This window comes from Oncorhynchus nerka, linkage group LG13 (assembly GCF_034236695.1).
Source record: "Oncorhynchus nerka isolate Pitt River linkage group LG13, Oner_Uvic_2.0, whole genome shotgun sequence".
Classification (NCBI taxonomy): domain Eukaryota; kingdom Metazoa; phylum Chordata; class Actinopteri; order Salmoniformes; family Salmonidae; genus Oncorhynchus; species Oncorhynchus nerka.
In genome coordinates this window covers 46,916,739-46,936,037 of record NC_088408.1, presented here as the reverse complement: position 1 = coordinate 46,936,037, position 19,299 = coordinate 46,916,739, and the positions used below count along the sequence as shown (strand labels likewise).

The 19,299-nt window shown below is 41.6% G+C and overlaps 1 protein-coding gene across 1 annotated transcript in view; it reads right to left on the bottom strand.

Moving 5' to 3' along the window:
* Window positions 1–9,213: 9,213 nt before the first annotated feature.
* The window catches only part of LOC115139579 (protein sel-1 homolog 1-like), a 60,671-nt gene continuing 50,585 nt past the window's right edge, over window positions 9,214–19,299 (bottom strand). The window contains 4 exon segments of the mRNA XM_029677127.2: window positions 9,214–11,798; window positions 12,063–12,191; window positions 12,269–12,441; window positions 14,085–14,159. Coding sequence (XP_029532987.2) covers window positions 11,553–11,798; window positions 12,063–12,191; window positions 12,269–12,441; window positions 14,085–14,159 — 623 coding nt within the window. The 3' untranslated portion in view covers window positions 9,214–11,552.

Sequence of the window (19,299 nt, the reverse complement as noted above, 5' to 3'; positions counted from 1 at the left end):
ATAGGGGGGTGTTCCCTCTGCTGTTTCCTGAAGTCCACAATCATCTCCTTAGTTTTGTTGACGTTGAGTGTGAGGTTATTTTCCTGACACCACACTCCGAGGGCCCTCACCTCCTCCCTGTAGGCCGTCTCGTCGTTGTTGGTAATCAAGCCTACCACAGTTGTGTCGTCCGCAAACTTGATGATTGAGTTGGAGGCGTGCGTGGCCACGCAGTCGTGGGTGAACAGGGAGTACAGGAGAGGGCTCAGAACGCACCCTTGTGGGGCCCCAGTGTTGAGGATCAGCGGGGTGGAGATGTTGTTGCCTACCCTCACCACCTGGGGGCTGCCCGTCAGGAAGTCCAGTACCCAGTTGCACAGGGCGGGGTCGAGACCCAGGGTCTCGAGCTTGATGACAAGCTTGGAGGGCACTATGGTGTTAAATGCAGAGCTGTAGCATTCTCACATAGGTATTCCTCTTGTCCAGATGGGTTAGGGCAGTGTGCAGTGTGGTTGAGATTGCATCGTCTGTGGACCTATTTGGGCGGTAAGCAAATTGGAGTGGGTCTAGGGTGTCAGGTAGGGTGGAGGTGATATGGTCCTTGACTAGTCTCTCAAAGCACTTCATGATGACGGAAGTGAGTGCTATGGGGCGGTAGTCGTTTAGCTCAGTTACCTTAGCTTTCTTGGGAACAAGAACAATGGTGGCCCTCTTGAAGCATGTGGGAACGACAGACTGGGATAGGGATTGATTGAATATGTCCGTAAACACACCAGCCAGCTGGTCTGCGCATGCTCCGAGGGCGCGGCTGGGGATGCCGTCTGGGCCTGCAGCCTTGCGAGGGTTGACACGTTTAAATGTTTTCCTCACGTCGGCTGCAGTGAAGGAGAGTCCGCATGTTTTAGTTGCGGGCAGTGTCAGTGGCACTGTATTGTCCTCAAAGCGGGCAAAAAAGTTATTTAGTCTGCCTGGGAGCAAGACATCCTGGTCCGTGACGGTGCTGGTTTTCTTTTTGTAAACCGTGATTGACTGTAGACCCTGCCACATACCTCTTGTGTCTGAGCCGTTGAATTGAGATTCTACTTTGTCTCTATACTGACGCTTAGCTTGTTTGATTGCCTTGCGGAGGGAATAGTTACACTGTTTGTATTCAGTCATGTTTCCAGTCACCTTGCCCTGATTAAAAGCAGTGGTTCGCGCTTTCAGTTTCACGCGAATGCTGCCATCGATCCACGGTTTCTGGTTTGGGAATGTTTTTAATCGTTGCTATGGGAATGACATCTTCAATGCACGTTCTAATGAACTCGCTCACCGAATCGGTTCTTCAAAGGTAAATGATTTAATTTGGTTGCTTTTCTTATTTTTGTGAAAATGCCATGATAAACTTACACAAATGCTTGTCTAGCGTTGGCTGTAACGCATATTTTGAAAATCTGAGATGACAGTGTTGTTAACAAAAGGCTAAGCTTGTGTTTGAATATATTTATTTCATTTCATTTGCGATTTTCATGAATAGGAAAAGTTGCGTTATGGTAATGCGCTTGAGGCTATGATTACGCTCCCGGATACGGGATTGCTAGTCGCAAGAATTAAGCTTCTGACAGGCTAATTAACATAATTTGAGTCAATTGTAGGTGTACCTGTGGATGTATTTCAAGGCCTACCTTCAAAAACAGTGCCTCTTTGCTTGACATTATGGGAAAATCAAAAGAAATAATCCAAGACCTCAGAACAAAAATTGTAGACCTCCACAAGTCTGGTTCATCCTTGGGAGCAATTTCCAAACACCTGAAGGTACCACGTTCATCTGTACACACAATAGTACGCAAGTATAAACACCATGGGTCCACGCAGCCGTCATACCTGTAAAGGTTTTCCTCCTCTTCCTCTGAAGAGGAGAGGCGAGAAGGATCGGAGGACCAATATGCGGCGTGGTAAGTGTCCATGGTTCTTTTAATAAGAAATCCTCAACATGAACACAACTGATACAAAACCAATAAACGTGAAACGAACAAAAACCAAAACAGTACTGTGTGGTGAAAAACACAGACACGGAAACAAACACCCACAAACCCCAACACAAAACAAGCTACCTAAATATGGTTCCCAATTAGAGACAATGACTAACACCTGCCTCTGATTGAGAACCATATCAGGCCAAACACAGAAACAGACAAACTAGACACACCACATAGAATGCCCACCCAGCTCACGTCCTGACCAACACTAAAACAAGGAAAACACACAAGAACTATGGTCAGAACGTGACAATACAGCTCAGGAAGGAGATGTCTCCTAGAGATGAACGTATTTTGTTGCGAAAACTGTGAATCAATCCCAGAACAACAGCAAAGGACCTTGTGAAGATGCTGTAGGAAACTGGTACAAAAGTATCTATATCCACAGTAAAACGAGTCCTATATTGACATAACCTGAAAGACCGCTCAGCAAGGAAGAAGCCACTGCTCCAAAACCGCCATAAAAAAGCCAGACTACGGTTTGCAACTGCACATGGGGACAAAGATCGTACTTTTTGGAGAAATGTCATCTGGTCTGATGAAACAAAAATACAACTTTTTGGCCATAATGAACATCGTTATGCTTGGAGTAAAAAGGGTTAGGCTTGCAAGCCAAAGAATACCATCCCAACTGTGAAGCAGCATCATGTTGATGGTATGCTTTGCTGCAGGAGGGACTGGTGCACTTCACAAAATAGATGTTATCATGAGGTGGGAAAATTATGTGGATATATTGAAGCAACATCTCAAGACATCAGTCAGGAAGTTAAATCTTGGTTGCAAATGGGTCTTCCAAATGGACAATGACCCCAAGCAGACTTCCAAAGTTGTGGCAAAATGGCTTAAGGACAACAAAGTAAAGGTATTGGAGTGGCCATCACAAAGCCCTGACATCAATCCCATAGAAAATTTGTGGGCAGAACTGTTAAAGCGAGCAAGGTGGCTTTCTCGATTTCCACCGAAGTCGGTTCCTCTCCTTGTTCGGGCGGCGTTCGGCGGTCGACGTCACCGGTCTTCTAGCCATCGCCAAGCCACTTTTCATTTTCCATTTGTTTTGTCTTGTTTTCTATCACACCTGGTTTACATTCCCTCATTATTTGACGTGTTTTTAACCCTCTGTTCCCCCAATGTCTGTGTGTGGAATTGTTTGTTGTTACGTGTATGTGCACGTTAGACTGGTTTGCACCGGGTCATGTCAACCCGTATTTGTTTATTGTTCTTAGTGCCGTGTGTCCGTATTATTTTCCACCATAATTTGCAAATAAATTCATTAAAAATCCTACAATGTGATTTTCTGGATTTGTTTTCTCATTTTGTCTGTCATAGTTGAAGTGTACCTATGATGAAAATTACAGGCCTCTCTCATCTTTTTAAGTGGGAGAACTTGCACAATTGGTGGCTGACTAAATACTTTTTTGCACCACTGTATTTTGTGCCTCTACAGTACAGTTTCCATTACCATTTACCTGCGCTGTTACTTCCTCTATTAGTCTAATCTCTTTTGACATAACCTGCTTTTGTTTTAATTACATTTGACATTTAAGTCATTTAGCAGACGCTCTTATCCAGAGATTTGTATTGTATTGAATGGCCTCTAAAAGTACATTTTAAAATGTCCTATAAAATAAGGGGATCTAAGGGGATCTGCTGTAACTATGTTGTGCAAAAAAAAGTACACAATGTTTTTTTTTTTTTTACTTAGGAGGGCCTTGTTCAAAAGTCCTGGGAGCACTCATTATAAGATATTATGGAGTGAACTGTTTGGATTTAACTTCAATCCCCTCCGCATCTCGACAAAGGTAGTCTTACCATTTACCAAGAGTGGAATGAAGTCATGTACAAGTCATGACATAAACCACTTTTATCCTCTTTGTTCTTCTGACACCATCAACATGATCAAATTTAGATAATCTATGATTTTGTAGAGCAGTTTACTGAGGCAAAAATATATGTTTAAAGAACAAATTGTCATCCAATAGGCTTTGATTAAATTTCCAATATCCCCATCCACGTTGAAATTCTGTAATATGGAGGCCAATTAGACGGTGGTCCAATCACATTCGATCTCCTATTAATACTTTAAAAAAATAATTTTAAATATTTAAAAAAAACTTTTGATGCCAGCAAGAATGAGACTAGGAAGTAACCAAGATGGCTAGCTTGATTAAGCCTCCTCCATGTATGTCTCACTAGGTCACGGTTTTTCAGCCTCCATATATCCACTAATTCTAATGCATCCATGATCTTCGTGATCTCCTTAAGTGCTTGAGGGTGATAGTTTGTAGAGTGATTTCCTTTACGATCCATTGAGGTACTTAAAACCGTATTATAATCCCCCACCATAATAATAGATTAATTTGTTGCTTGTGACCTCAATAGATTATTATATAAATTTTCAAAGAGGTGTGGATCATCATTATTTGGCCCATATAGATGAATTAGTCAGATCTGTTTTTGGTCAAATAGAATAGTATAATCACCCCTTTTACATTTCTTTGCCCATTCTTTAATCTTTAAGGTAACCACAATCTCAAAACCTCCCAGCAACCTAAAAATGTACGTTCCCAGAACTGGCAACATTTTTACTTCCGTTCTTAGAAAGTAAAAAATGTTTTCCAGGAAGCTTTATGGCTTCATTCCCAGAACCAATGGGAAACACACATTTAATTACCAACGTTTCGACAGCCAAGCTGTCTTCATCAGGGTATAATGTACAACCACACATAACAATGTGTAAGTGATGTACACACAGACCAATGAAGTATCTTCAGGTGCTTCAAGTCATTAACATAGATCAATCTCTAGCATAGATGCCCTTGATGTGAAATGACATAACACATAAGTACTAAATTACCATTCAATCAAAATGCTATTGTTTAAAGAGCAACCATTTCAACTGTTCTGCCTGTGGCTATGGAACCCTGACCTGTTCACTGGACATGCTAACTGTCCCAGACCTGCTGTTTTCAACTCTCTGGAGACAGCAGGAGCGGTAGAGATACTCTCAATGATCGGCTATGGAATCCTGACCTGTTCACTGGACGTGCTAACTGTCCCAGACCTGCTGCTTTCAACTCTCTGGAGACAGCAGGAGCGGTAGAGATACTCTCAATGATCGGCTATGGAATCCTGACCTGTTTACTGGACATGCTAACTGTCCCAGACCTGCTGCTTTCAACTCTCTGGAGACAGTAGGAGCGGTAGAGATACTCTCAATGATCGGCTATGGAATCCTGACCTGTTTACTGGACATGCTAACTGTCCCAGACCTGCTGCTTTCAACTCTATAGAGACAGCAGGAGCGGAAAAGATAATCCTAATGATCGGCTATGAAAAGCCAACTGAGATTTACTCCTGAGGTGCTGACTTGTTGCACCCTCAACAACTACTGTGATTATTATTATTTGACCATGCTGGTCATTTATGAACATTTGAACATCTTGGACATGTTGTTATAATCTCCACCCGGCACAGCCAGAAGAGGACTGGCCACCCCTCATAGCCTGGGTCCTCTCTAGGTGTCTTCCTAGGTTTTGGCCTTTCTAGGGAGTTTTTCCAAGCCACCGTGCTTCTACACCTGCATTGCTTGCTGTTTGGGGAGTTAGGCTGCGTTTCTGTACAGCACTTTGAGATATCAGCTGATGTAAGAAGGGCTATAAAAATACATTTGATTTGAAATTTGATTTGATTTAAACCTGTTACATGATTTGATTATGAACGTGTTATGTAGTCCCTTTGTAGGGAGGACTCCTCCATTACCAAAGGTTAGCAAAGGCACATACTGAAGATAAAAAGCTCTGAAGTTTCCCCTAGGTACAGATCTAGGATCAGCTCCTCCGCCCCTGCCCCCATCCTAACTTTAACCGTGCAAAACTGCCCCCAGATCAGTGTCTAGGGGTAACTTCACCCTACACAAAGATGATAAAAGGTCAGTACCTTGTGGAGAGCCTCCTGGCTTTAGTGTCGTATGCCTTCCTCACACTGCCACCACCACTCGTTGCCTTAGAGGGAGACATAGTATCCATAAAGTATCTTCCCAGCAGGCAAAATTGATTGGAATGATGTCATTACCACCAGAAACTATCTGAAAAACTATTATGTCATTACAACCAGTTTTGCCTGCTGCTTTTGTCCTGGTTCTTACATAACAAATGACCAGTCAGATCCTGCAGAAAGCACCTTTTTTCTGTTGTGATGACGGCTTGACGATGACGACCATCCGCCTCAAGCTTTTGCAGCTTGTCATGGCTGCAGGCTGCCAAACTTTTATATGTACCCTTTTTTAATCCAAAAACCCCTAAAATTCCTTTGTGAACAGAAGGTTCTCCGTTATCTAAACTAGCAGCGACCTGACTGATCCCTTCTTTCAAATACTGCCCATCCAACAATGTGGCCACAGCAACTGACGTGGCGCGTGTGTGAAATGTGCACAGATAGGGACTCTGTATAGGCCGTTCGCCTGCTGTTTACAGCACTTACCTTTGACAGGGCACGAGGCTAGCGCAGAGGTCGCCACGGCAATCAAAAGCCACCCCATAGTGGTGTGTGGTGTCGATGGGGACAGCACAATGTTATGCGCGGACAGAGGGCACAGCCATTACATGAAGGCAACCTCATTATATGAGGGCAAATCTCACCCACCCAAAACAGCTGATTGACAAAGTCCGGGCCCAGTTACAGCAAGCATAAACGATCGGTCATGGAGCTAGTAGCACAAGGGAACGGACCTCTACACACAGCTTTGGTTCAAGCCAATTCGCCATTATTATGTAAGGATATCTGTCTGTCTGTTTTGTTTGAATCATTGTTCAGTCCATATAACGTTTAAGAAATATTAATTCCCTCCCCAGATGTTTAACCCCAAACATTAATTTGTACTGAATTCACATATTTATATTAAAAAGTAAACAACTTTCTCATGCCCAAGAACAAACTTTGACATTGTCCTTACTGGGGTTGGGGGGTCAATTCAGGAAGTGGATTGAAATTCAATTCAGGAATAGAAAAATCCTTGTTGAAATGTAATTGACCTCAACCCTGGTCATTACACTTAGGCAGATATTCAATTGTCATCAACTGCCCAGTGTTTAAAACCTGTGGTCATTATTATGAGTGTTATTAAAGAAATGACAGAAAAGTCAAGTTAAGAGTCACTATAACATATACTCAGTGGTCAGTTTATTAGGTACACTCATCTAGTAACCGGTCAGATCCCCCTGTAGCCATGAAGGAATGCACCTGGTCAGCAACAATGTTCAGATACACTGTGGCAGTCAAACGTTGCTGAATTGGTATCAAAGGACCCAACGTTCGCCAGGAAAACATTCCCCACACCATTACACCATCAGCATGTACCGTTGACACCAGGCATGATGGGGCCATGGTTAAAGACTGCATTACATAGACAAGATGTGGTGGGTGTAACCGAGATAGCCTGCAAGAGTTTAGAACAATCCCTCATTGTCTCAAAATCATCCTTGCATCTGGGAAACTAAGCCAGGGTCGGGTTAAGACAACAACCCAAGGGCAGATAATGACCGGATGAACACAGAGTGGCTTATGATGCCTCTTGATCTGCATGGAAGGGGTGGAACCAGCCATGACTAAGCATTCTTAGTGTCAGCTATATAAAGAACTCTGTCTTTCTGTAAAGGTTAGGCTACTCGGCCTGACTAGTTTCATTATTGCAATAATTAATCGATATTGAAGAAATGATGCTTTTTAAAAAAGATAATGACTAACGTAAATATACAATGTGCTAGACATTCTAATGTACAGTTTAGAGCTGTGCTAACATAATTGCAAAATGTTTTTCAAATAATCAACTAGCCTTTTAAAATGATAAACTTGGATTAACAAACACAACGTGCCATTGGAACACTGGAGAGATGGTTGCTGATAATGGGCCTCTGTACACCTACAGTTGATGTCAGAAGTTTACATATACTTAGGTTGGAGTCAATTAAACTTGTTTTTCAACCACTCCACAAATTTCTTGTTAACAAACTATAGCTTTGGAGGTGTACCTGTGGATGTACACTGTATATCAAGGTTTGTTCAAACTGACATCATGGGAAAATCAAAAGAAATCAGCCAAGACCTCAGAAAAAAAATTATAGACCTCCACCAGTCTGGTTCATCCTTGGGAGCAATTTCCAAACGCCTGAAGGCACCATGTTCATTTGAACAAACAATAGTACGCAAGTATAAACATCATGGGACCAGGCAGGAGTCATACCACTCAGGATGGAGACACGTTCTGTCTCCTAGAGATGAACATACTTCGGTGTGAAAAGTGTGAATCAATCCCAGAACAACAGCAAAGTACCTTGTGAAGATGCTGGAGGAAACAGGTACAAAAGTATCTATATCCACAGCAAAACGAGTCCTATATCCACATAACCTGAAAGGTCGCTCAGCAAGGAAGAAGCCACAGCTCCAAAACTGCCATAAAAAAATCAGATGACAGTTTGCAACTGCACATGGGGACAAAGATCGTACTTTTTGGAGAAATGTCCTCTGGTCTGATGAAACAAAAACAGAACTGTTTGGCCATAGTGACCATCGTTATGTTTGGAGGAAAAAGAGGGAGGCTTGCAAGCCGAAGAACACCATCCCAACCGAGAAGCACGGGGGTGGCAGCATCATGTTGTGGGTATGCTTTGCTGCAGGAGGGACTGGTGCAACTTCACAAAATATATGGCATCATGAGGATGGAATATTATGTGGATATATTGAAGCAACATCTCAAGATATCAATCAGGAAGTTAAATTCTACCGAATGCTAATTGAGTGTATGTAAACTTCTGACCCACTGGGAATGTGAAAGAAATAAAAACTAAAATAAATAATTCTCTCTACTATTATTCTGACATTTTACATTCTTAAAATAAAGTGGTGATCCTAACTGATCTAAAACAGGACATTTTTAATGGGATTAAATGTCAGGAGTTGTGAAAAGTTTAAATTCAGCCATTTCCAGCTAGTCATTTACAACTTTAACAATGTCTACACTGTATTTCTGTACAATTTGATGTTATTTTAAATGGACAACAATTGTGCTTTTCTTTCAAAAACAAGGACATTTCTGAGTGACCCCAAACTTCTGAACGGTAGTGAATCTCTATAGATCATTATTCATAAACTATAAACATTGATGGTAAAATGCACATTTTTCATCGACCTGGACCAGTATTATATTGCAGACAGAGCGAAATAGTATGTAGCCTGTTATTTTATTACTTGTGTTGATATCATATTCAAACCAAAGTGAGTACAGATGACATCATTGTTGTGTTTTGGTGAGTGATAAGTCTTATTTGAAACTTCTCGTGAAAAATCTGAATCATTCTCTTTAACATCCCATTTTGTTCTTAATACATTGAACGTTAGTGTATTGCTATATAAACACGTGTATTCCTCTTTACATTATGCAAAGGGTACATCCTCCGTTGGCAAATTAAATTGGGCACCAAATGGAACAAAACATACTGACACAGAGAGGGACTTGTCATATTACACATTTTTAGATATTTAAAAAATATTTTCCAGTGCGTGCTCCAATGAACACAGCCCAGGAAATAGCATATAAAGGGCGTGAATGTTCTCTTTTTACATCAGTGGTATTATACCCCACCCTATCTTGCTTAAAGTACTGTAATTATGTTTTACCTTGGCACACAGCGTTTCCCATTGCCACCTTACACGCAAATATGAAGATCTGGGGCCAAATGTGTCAAGTGTGTTAGAGTAGGAGAGCAGATCTAGGATTAGGTCCCTCCTGTTCATAATATATTCTTATTAATTATGATCTAAAACTCGAAACTGATCCTAGATCAGCACTCCTACTCCAAAAGAATTATACATACAGGCCATGAGAGTGGATCCATGTATATAACAAAGTCAATAGAAAAAGGCAATGCTTTCTCCTATTGAGTCTTCACATGACACGAAGGGTCCTAAAATGATAACAAAAACATTACACAGTCACCGGAGATTACGAGAGCCTCCATCTTTGTTCCTGTCGCAGTTAAACTTCTGTTTGACTTATCAAACCAAACAGTTTAAACAGGAGAAAATTAAATTAACAATGGTGCCACAAATGTACTACCAATTACTATGTACCTACAATAAGATAATCATGTGTCAATGTAGACCGACTACAAACAAACACAGAGAATAGTCAAATTCTTAAGATATGCTACTCTTTACGGTAATATATTGTGCAGAGAGCAGTGGACAAAAAAATATACATTTCTTCTCTATGTTTGCCGTAAAAATAAATAAAAAAGGCACAAAGGGATAAAGGAACACTCAGAAAGATGACATCATCATACAGGCAGTTAACCCACTGTTTCTAGGCCGTCATTGAAAATAAGAATTTGTTCTTAACTGACTTGCCTGGTAAAAAAATTATAATAATAATTTTAAAAAATTGGGGCAACTTCCTACTTACAGACAACAGAGAGAATTACAAATCTGCCAAGACTGACATTATTGGCTATTCCCAATGTGTGTGTACCACAGGAGAGGATGCAAATTGTTACGTTTGTTTAATAATGGTCATCTTGGCGGCAGATTTGAATTCCGCTGTTGCTGTTGTATAATGTCCTTCTGTTAATGATGTAATCTGCTGAGTGTACCTTTAATTCTTCAGCTGTGTGCACCACTACCAGGCACATACAGTGTAGAGACTGAAGGGTTTCTTCAACCTAGCACTTTTTCAGGATTTGGGCTGTAAGAGAGCATCTATGGTGGGGATCGGCATTCAGCAATATCCCCATAATATTTTCCTTATTATATAGATAAGCGCTCAAGAATCCAACTTTTTGCCCGACCATACCATGACAGAGCTCAAATGACTGACAAGTGACAACAATACCGTTCATGACTTGTTCCACTCAAACAAGAAGGCTGCCCAAAGCTCAGCTCTGTTTTGAACTGGATGTCAAATGAATTAGCAAGTCATTCATTAATTCAACATAATATGCTAACAAAACAAGTTCCTGTTTGCTCAAAAAATATTTGCACAAAAAAAAGCACGCTGGAACAAAACTTGCTTGATAAAGAATGTTTGTTTATAGAACGTGTTCCCTAAGGAGATGAAGCTAACTTAGCGTGTCGAGTTCCAATTGCTGCCAATCTCAAATCTGTTGGTTTTGCAAGGTGTGTGTATTGTTTCTGGTATCGTATTTGCTGATAAGGAAAGTTGTAACCTTTAAACACCTACATAAAATCCGCAAAGAAAAATCAGAAAAAATATCTGGTAACCACTACCAGAGCACACAAAACAAGACTGTTTAATTTACAGATTGGATGATAATTAAAGGGATAGTTCGGGATTTTGGCAATGAAGTCCTTTATCTACTTCCTCAGTCAGATGAACTTGTGGACACCATTTTTATGTCTAACTTCCAGTGTGCAGGAAGTTAGAGGTCATTTTGGGAGCCAAGGCTAATTAGCGTTAGCGCAATAATTGGAAGTCTACAGGAACAGCTAGCATATTAGCTGTTCCCATAGACATCCAGTCATTGCTCTAATGCTAGTAGCAATTGCTCACTGCTGCTCCTCTTCGGCCTGGGGTGGGACCTCGGGCTGAACCTGGTCCTCAGGTTGGGGCTGCTCCTGGGGGGGCCTGGCTGGGGCCGGGAGAGGAGGGGGCCGCGGGGGCACAGCCTGATGCTGTCTCTGGCGGTATGCGATGACAGTGCCCAGAAGCAGGGCGATGACCGTCATGAGGTAGAGGTCCCACTCGGGGCCCAGGAGCTGGTCAAGGTCCACCTGACTGACCAGCTCAGTCATCTGGTGGAGGGGGATGGAGCGAGGAGGGAGGGGGAGAAATGAAGAGGGAGGTCAGAGGGAGAGGGAGCAGAAAGAGAGAACATTGATTACATTTAACAAACAGTACAATCCCATGAATCCTGTACAAATGTAGTAAACTACAACTAGCCTAAGTTTGCCTCAAACATTGAGCCTGGCCCCCACAAGTTGAAATAGAAACGACTGAGGAAACTGAATCTCCCAGAGTCACCCGGGTCCAGGAAGCGCTCTGTACTGTACACTCACGTTGAGGTCGTGCATGTACTGCAGGGTGTAGACCAGGCCCAGTTTACACAGAGCCAGGAAGACGGGCACCTGGGCGTCGGGACTGGCCTCGGCAGCCATGTCATAGAAACGCTTGGCCAGGTGGATATCCTACACCAGGCAGAAAGATAGAGGGTTACATGGTTGTGTGCGTATATTAATGTGTGTGCATGTGTGTGTTTGCCCACCTGTTTGATGCCCAGGCCTTTCTCATGCATGTAGCCCAAGTTGAACATGGCCTGAGCACTGTGCTGCTGCTCCGAGGCCAGCCTATAGTGGATGACAGCAGTCTCGTAGTCCACATCAGTACCATAACCGTAGAAATGGTAGTCCCCAAGCTTTATTCTAGCCACAGTATAACCTGGGTAACACAGTTAGACATATAGTACCCACGTCAGTGCCGTAACCGTACACACATCAATATCATGACCGTAGAAGGGGTAGTCCCCCAGCTTTATCCTAGCCACTGTTATAAACTAGGCCCAGTTTTTCAAACCAAATGTCATGGGATCATATATCAAATCACATTTTATTGGTCACATACACACGGTTAGCAAATGTTATTGTGAGTGTAGTGAAATGCTTGTGCTTCTAGTTCCAACAATGCAGCAATATCTAACAAGTAATCTAACAATTCCACAACAACTACCTAATACACACAAATCTAAGTAAAGGAATGGAATACGAATATATACATATAAATACATATAAATATATATAAATATATAGATGAGCAGTGACAGAGCTCATAGGAAATGAGTAACGCAAGATATGTAAACATTATTAAAGTGACAAGTGATCCATTTATTAAAGTGGCCAATGATTTCAAGTCTGAATGTAGGCAGCAGCCTCTCAATGTTAGTGATGGCTGTTTAACAGTCTGATGGCCTTGAGATAGAAGCTGTTTTTCAGTCTCTCGGTCCCAGCTTTGATGCACCTGTACTGACCTCGTCCTCTGGATGATAGAGGTGAACAGGCAGTTGGTAGTTGTTGTCCTTGATGATCTTTTTATACAACATGTTCTCTCTGCTACCGCACGGCAAGGAGCACCGGAGTGCCAAGTCTAGGTCCAAGAGGCTTCTAAAGAGCTTCTACCCCCAAGCCATAAGACTCCAGAACATCTAATCAAATGGCTACCCAGACTAATTGCATTGTCCCCCCCCCCTCCTCTTTTACTCTGCTGCTACTCTCTGTTGTTATCATCTATGCATAGTCACTTTAATAACTCTACCTACAGTTGAAGTCGGAAGTTTACAGACACCTCAGCCAAATACATTCAAATTCAGCTTTTCACAATTCCTGACATTTAATCCCAGTAAAAAATTCCCTGTCTTAGGTCAGTTAAGATCACCCCTTTATTTTAAGAATGTGAAATGTCAGGTTTGTAGGCCTCCTTGCTCACACATGCTTTTTCAGATCTGCCCACAAATGTTCTATAGGATTGAGGTCAGGGCCTTGTGATGGCAACTCTAATACCTTGACATAATATTCCATCTTCATGATGCCATCTATTTTGTGAAGCTCACCAGTCCCTCCTGCAGCAAAGCACCCCCCACAACATGATTTTTAAAAACTGCACTGTTGGTTAGGGGCTTGTAAAGTAAGCATTTCACTGTAAGGTCTACACCTGTTGTATTCGGCACATGTGACTAATACAATTTTATTTGATTTTATATTATATTTATTGTAGCATATAATGTGATATGTTGGAGATTTTCTTCCATTTTGCCAAATGATCATTTTAATGTGGATTCAAATGTTTGTTTTTTAACTGGGCCCCTGGGTAACACAGTACACACGTCAGTGCCGTAACCGTAGAAGTGGTTGTCCCCCAGCTTTATCCTAGTCATTGTTTAACCACATTTGAACACACAGTACACATGTCAATACCCCAGCTTTATCTTACCTATCCTTGCCAACAATAACTTAAGGGAACAAAAACAAGATGGTTGCTCAGCACAGCAATAAGAGGGGAGGGTGATTTATGAAGGACGCTAGACCAACCCTGTGCTGCTGCTCTGGTCCAATGGAGGAGGGCTCGAGGGTACGTCTCGTTCTCACTGAAGATCCGGGCCTCTGCTTAAAGTGAGAAATAGAAACAAACAAACAAACAAACAAACAAACAAACACACACACACACACACACCAAATGATTATCCAATTGTTTAATCCCGAACAGAACCTCAATATTTTTTTTTCCCAATAGTGCACTTTTCATATACATGGTAAAATAATGGTTAATAAACAACTCCAAGGGGGCCCCTATAAAATCAGTTTTATATTTTACTTTTAAAACTGCAAGAATCGGACCCTTAAAACAAAAAAAAAGCCGAAAATGACACCCAAATATAACTGCCTGCAGCTCAGGACCTGAAGCAAGGACATGCATATTCTTGATACCATTTGAGAGGAAACACTTTAGGGTGCGTTCTGAGCCCTCTCCTGTACTCCCTGTTCACCCACGACTGCGTGGCCATGCACGCCTCCAACTCAATCATCAAGTTTGCGGACGACACAACAGTGGTAGGCTTGATTACCAACAACGACGAGACGGCCTACAGGGAGGAGGTGAGGGTCCTCGGAGTGTGGTGTCAGGAAAATAACCTCACACTCAACGTCAACAAAACTAAGGAGATGATTGTGGACTTCAGGAAACAGCAGAGGGAACACCCCCCTATCCACATCGATGGAACAGTAGTGGAGAGGGTAGTAAGTTTTAAGTTCCTCCGCGTACACATCACAGACAAACTGAATTGGTCCACCCACACAGACAGCATCGTGAAGAAGGCGCAGCAGCGCCTCTTCAACCTCAGGAGGCTGAAGAAATTCGGCTTGTCACCAAAAGCACTCACAAACTTCTACAGATGCACAATCGAGAGCATCCTGTCGGGCTGTATCACCGCCTGGTACGGCAACTGCTCCGCCCACAACCGTAAGGCTCTCCAGAGGGTAGTGAGGTCTGCACAACGCATCACCGGGGGCAAACTACCTGCCCTCCAGGACACCTACACCACCCGATGTCACAGGAAGGCCATAAAGATCATCAAGGACAACAACCACCCGAGCCACTGCCTGTTCACCCCGCTATCATCCAGAAGGCGAGGTCAGTACAGGTGCATCAAAGCTGGGACCGAGAGACTGAAAAACAGCTTATATCTCAAGGCCATCAGACTGTTAAACAGCCACCACTAACATTGCTGCCAATACACTGACTCAACTCCAGCCACTTTAATAATGGGAATTGATGGGAAATGATGTAAAATATATCACTAGCCACTTTAACAATGCTACCTAATATAATGTTTAGATACCCTACATTATTCATCTCATATGTATACGTATATACTGTACTCTATATCATCTACTGCATCTTTCTGTAATATATGTATCACTAGCCACTTTAACTATGCCACTTTGTTTACATACTCATCTCTTATGTATATACTGTACTCAATACCATCTACTGTATCTTGCCTATGCTGCTCTGTACCATCACTCATTCATACATCTTTATGTACATATTCTTTATCCCCTTACACTTGTGTCTATAAGGTAGTAGTTTTGGAATTGTTAGCTAGATTACTTGTTGGTTATTACTGCATTGTCGGAACTAGAAGCACAAGCATTTCGCTACACTCGCATTAACATCTGCTAACCATGTGTATGTGACAAATAACATTTGATTTGATTTGATTTGGTAATGGAAACTGTACTATAGAAAAACAAAATATATTAGAGGAAAATCAAAAGGAATTTGAGTTACTTATTCAAGAACGATCAAGTGCAAAGTATTACAAAAATAATGCAAATTGGTTGGAATTTTTTTAAAATACACAACATTTTCTTGAATCTTCAACATAGAAATTATACCAAAAATAATTTACAGAAACTCGTTACAAATGGAGGTATCCATGATTCACCAAATAATTTTTGAGAGAGGTAGCTAAATATTTTAAGCATATGTTTTCTTTTCAGTCTCCTCCATTTCCACTGAATGATGTCACCTGTAAGGATTTATTTCATAATAATAATAATAATAATAATGTAACATTAACACATTTATAGAAATACCTATGTGAAGGCCAATTTACAGAAGAGTAACTTTTTGAGCCAATAAAATATTTTCAGTCTGCAAAAACACCATGGCTTGACGGTATACCAGTAGAGGTATATCAGAACTTTTTGATGTACTCAAAGATCCATTATTAGCATGTTCATTGTTAGCATCCATTATTAGCATATGTTCATTGTTAGCATCCATTATTAGCATGTTCATTGTTAGCATCCATTATTAGCATGTTCATTGTTAGCATCCATTATCAGCATGTTCATTGTTAGCATCCATTATCAGCATGTTCATTGTTAGCATCCATTATTAGCATGTTCATTGTTAGCATCCATTATTAGCATGTTCGTTGTTAGCATCCATTATTAGCATGTTCATTGTTAGCATCCATTATTAGCATGTTCATTGTTAACATCCATTATTAGCATGTTCATTGTTAGCATCCATTATTAGCATGTTCAAAATTGGCCTTTTTACCTTTATATGGTTTACAACTTCTCATTTCCGATTAATTGAAAATGAAATGTTGTTTAAAGTATCGCCCTTTCTTAAAGAAGCCATACAAAGATGGTTACAATTTCAGTTTTATCCTCCAGAAAAGATTGAACAAATATTACAAAAAATGTTATGGTTAAACTCAATGAATATAAACGGAGGAGTTATGTCACATATACAGTTGTCGAAAATATATGGGAATATCTGCTCAATCCAAATTTACAACCAACTGATTACAGCACTACCACAAAAATGGAGGAGGCAAGTGGAAAAGGGAGAAGGTAGGGAACTTGTTTGCCTGCCATATATTAAAGATACAAACTGGATGAAAGGAACTGGCATAAACAGGAAAATATACCAGTTTCATCTAAGGACAAAAATGACAGCTGCGCCATACAGGTTGCAAAATAAATGGGAGATTTTCGAAGTACCAATTCCACGGCATATGGTTTATGGACTAGCTTGCAATTTGTGGATAATATACGATTTAAAAGGTTTAAACATTTTGTAAAATATCACAGCACAGTTGAAAAGTATATGGCACATAGAAACCGAATGAAGGTGGTCTATGGTGATAGGTGGGATGGGCTGAGAGTAGCTGAGGGGTGGGATTTAAGAGCTGAGGTCTATGGTGATAGGTGGGATGGGCTGAGACTGGCTGAGGGGTGGGATTAAAGAGCTGAGGTCTAGGCTGGGCTGAGTCTTAGGGTTGGGATTTAAGAGCTGAGGTCTATGGGATGGGCTGGGACTGGACTGGCTGAGGGGTGGGATTAAAGAGCTGAGGTCTATGGTGATAGGTGGGATGGGCTGAGAGTGGTTTAGGGTTGGGATTTAAGAGCTGAGGTCTATGGTGATAGGTGGGATGGGCTGAGACTGGCTGAGACTGAGGTCCATTGTGATGGTGGGATGGGCTGAGGGTGGCTGAGGGTGGGATTAAAGAGCTGAGGTCTATGGTGATATGGGCTGATGGCTGAGGTGGGATTAAAGGCTGAGAGTGGTGATAGGTGGGATGGGCTGAGAGTGGCTGAGGGTTGGGACTTAAGAGCTTATGTTTGGTATTGTATTATTGTTATGTGACTGCTTTATATAAAAGTGCCATGTATGTCAAATGTGTACGTAAAATGTATGTATATGTAGCAAAAGGGCTGGGGGTATAAGGGTATAAGGGCCTCCTGGGTGGCGCTGTACTGCAGCACCAGCTGTGCCACCAGAGACTCTGGGTTCGTGCCCAGGCTCTGTCGTAACCGGCTGCGACCGGGAGGTCCGTGGGGCGACGCACAATTGGCCTAGCGTCGCCTGGGTTAGGGAGGGTCTGGCCGGTAGGGAAATCCTTGTCTCATCGCGCACCAGCGACTCCTGTGGTGGGCTGGGCGCAGTGCGCGCTAACCAAGGTTGCCAGGTGCACGGTGTTTCCTCCGACACATTGGTGCGGCTGGCTTCCGGGTTGGATGGTGCTGTGTTCAGAAGCAGTGCGGCTTGGTTGGGTTGTGTATCGGAGGACGCATGACTTTCAACCATCGTCTCTCCCGAGCCCGTACGGGAGTTGTAGCGATGAGACAAGATAGTAGCTACTAAACAATTGGATACCGCGAAATTGTGGAGAAAAAGGGGTAATTTTTTTTATTTAAGAACAAAAAAAAGAAAAAAAAAGTATAAGGGTATCCGGATTAGGCCGTAAAAGTAGCAACCATATTAAATAAGGCCTGGACATTTTTATTTGTTTTTACCATATGGTTTGCAGCACACTTATTATGAATATTTGTTAGTGATGTTAATACGTGTTTGACTTATTGAGTGGACTATTTCCTTTGGTTGAATGTTTTTTTCATGGCTTCGTGCTGAGGTATCTTAAAGGGGCACGTGCGGTTTTTATTTAGTAAGATTTAATTAAACACGTAAATTATATTTATAAGAAATCTACTGGAAATGTACTGTACTGTTTGACTGTTTTTCATTAGTCTAATTTAGTAATAAACACTTCTTTGAAGGGTTTGTATGACCTCTGACCTCTGTCCTGACCTTCCAGTGTGGTTTGATCGCCCTCACTGGAAAGCCATTTGATGATGAATTTAGCTAATTGTAATACTGATTTGAAGGTCATTTCAGTTTATAGTTCATAGCCATATTTGTGATTCGGACCAATGGGAAGAAGGAGAGGGCGTTCCCTTTAAATAAGGGTAGGCTGTCTGAAGTCTATTTCCCTATGACTGTATGGGTACAATTTTTTTCTTTATGGAGTCATTAATAAGGGTAGTGATTCTTATTCAATTCGTACTTTTAACCAGTAATAGTGTTTTTCCCCACATTACTCACATTGTAAGTCATGTGTCAAAATGGGGGAATTACCAGTCCTCTGAGGTTTTGGATTGAAGTTTACACACCTTGAGTGATATGTAGGCGTGTATTGAGTTATATGTAGGAGTGTATCGAGTGATATATGAAGGAGTGTATTGTTGTGTTGCTTGATCTGTTCTGTTTCGATACAAATCTTAACCAATTGGGTCTGCTGGATTGTTGGGATTTCTCCCGATGGGTTAGAGGTCTAATTTCCTGATCCTGTGGCTCTGCGATGAAGTTGAAAGTATGAAGTATAAAGTATATATTTTTTAAACAGAATATGCTGTTATTCTCTCTGACGTGTGTTTAGAGATTTGTATT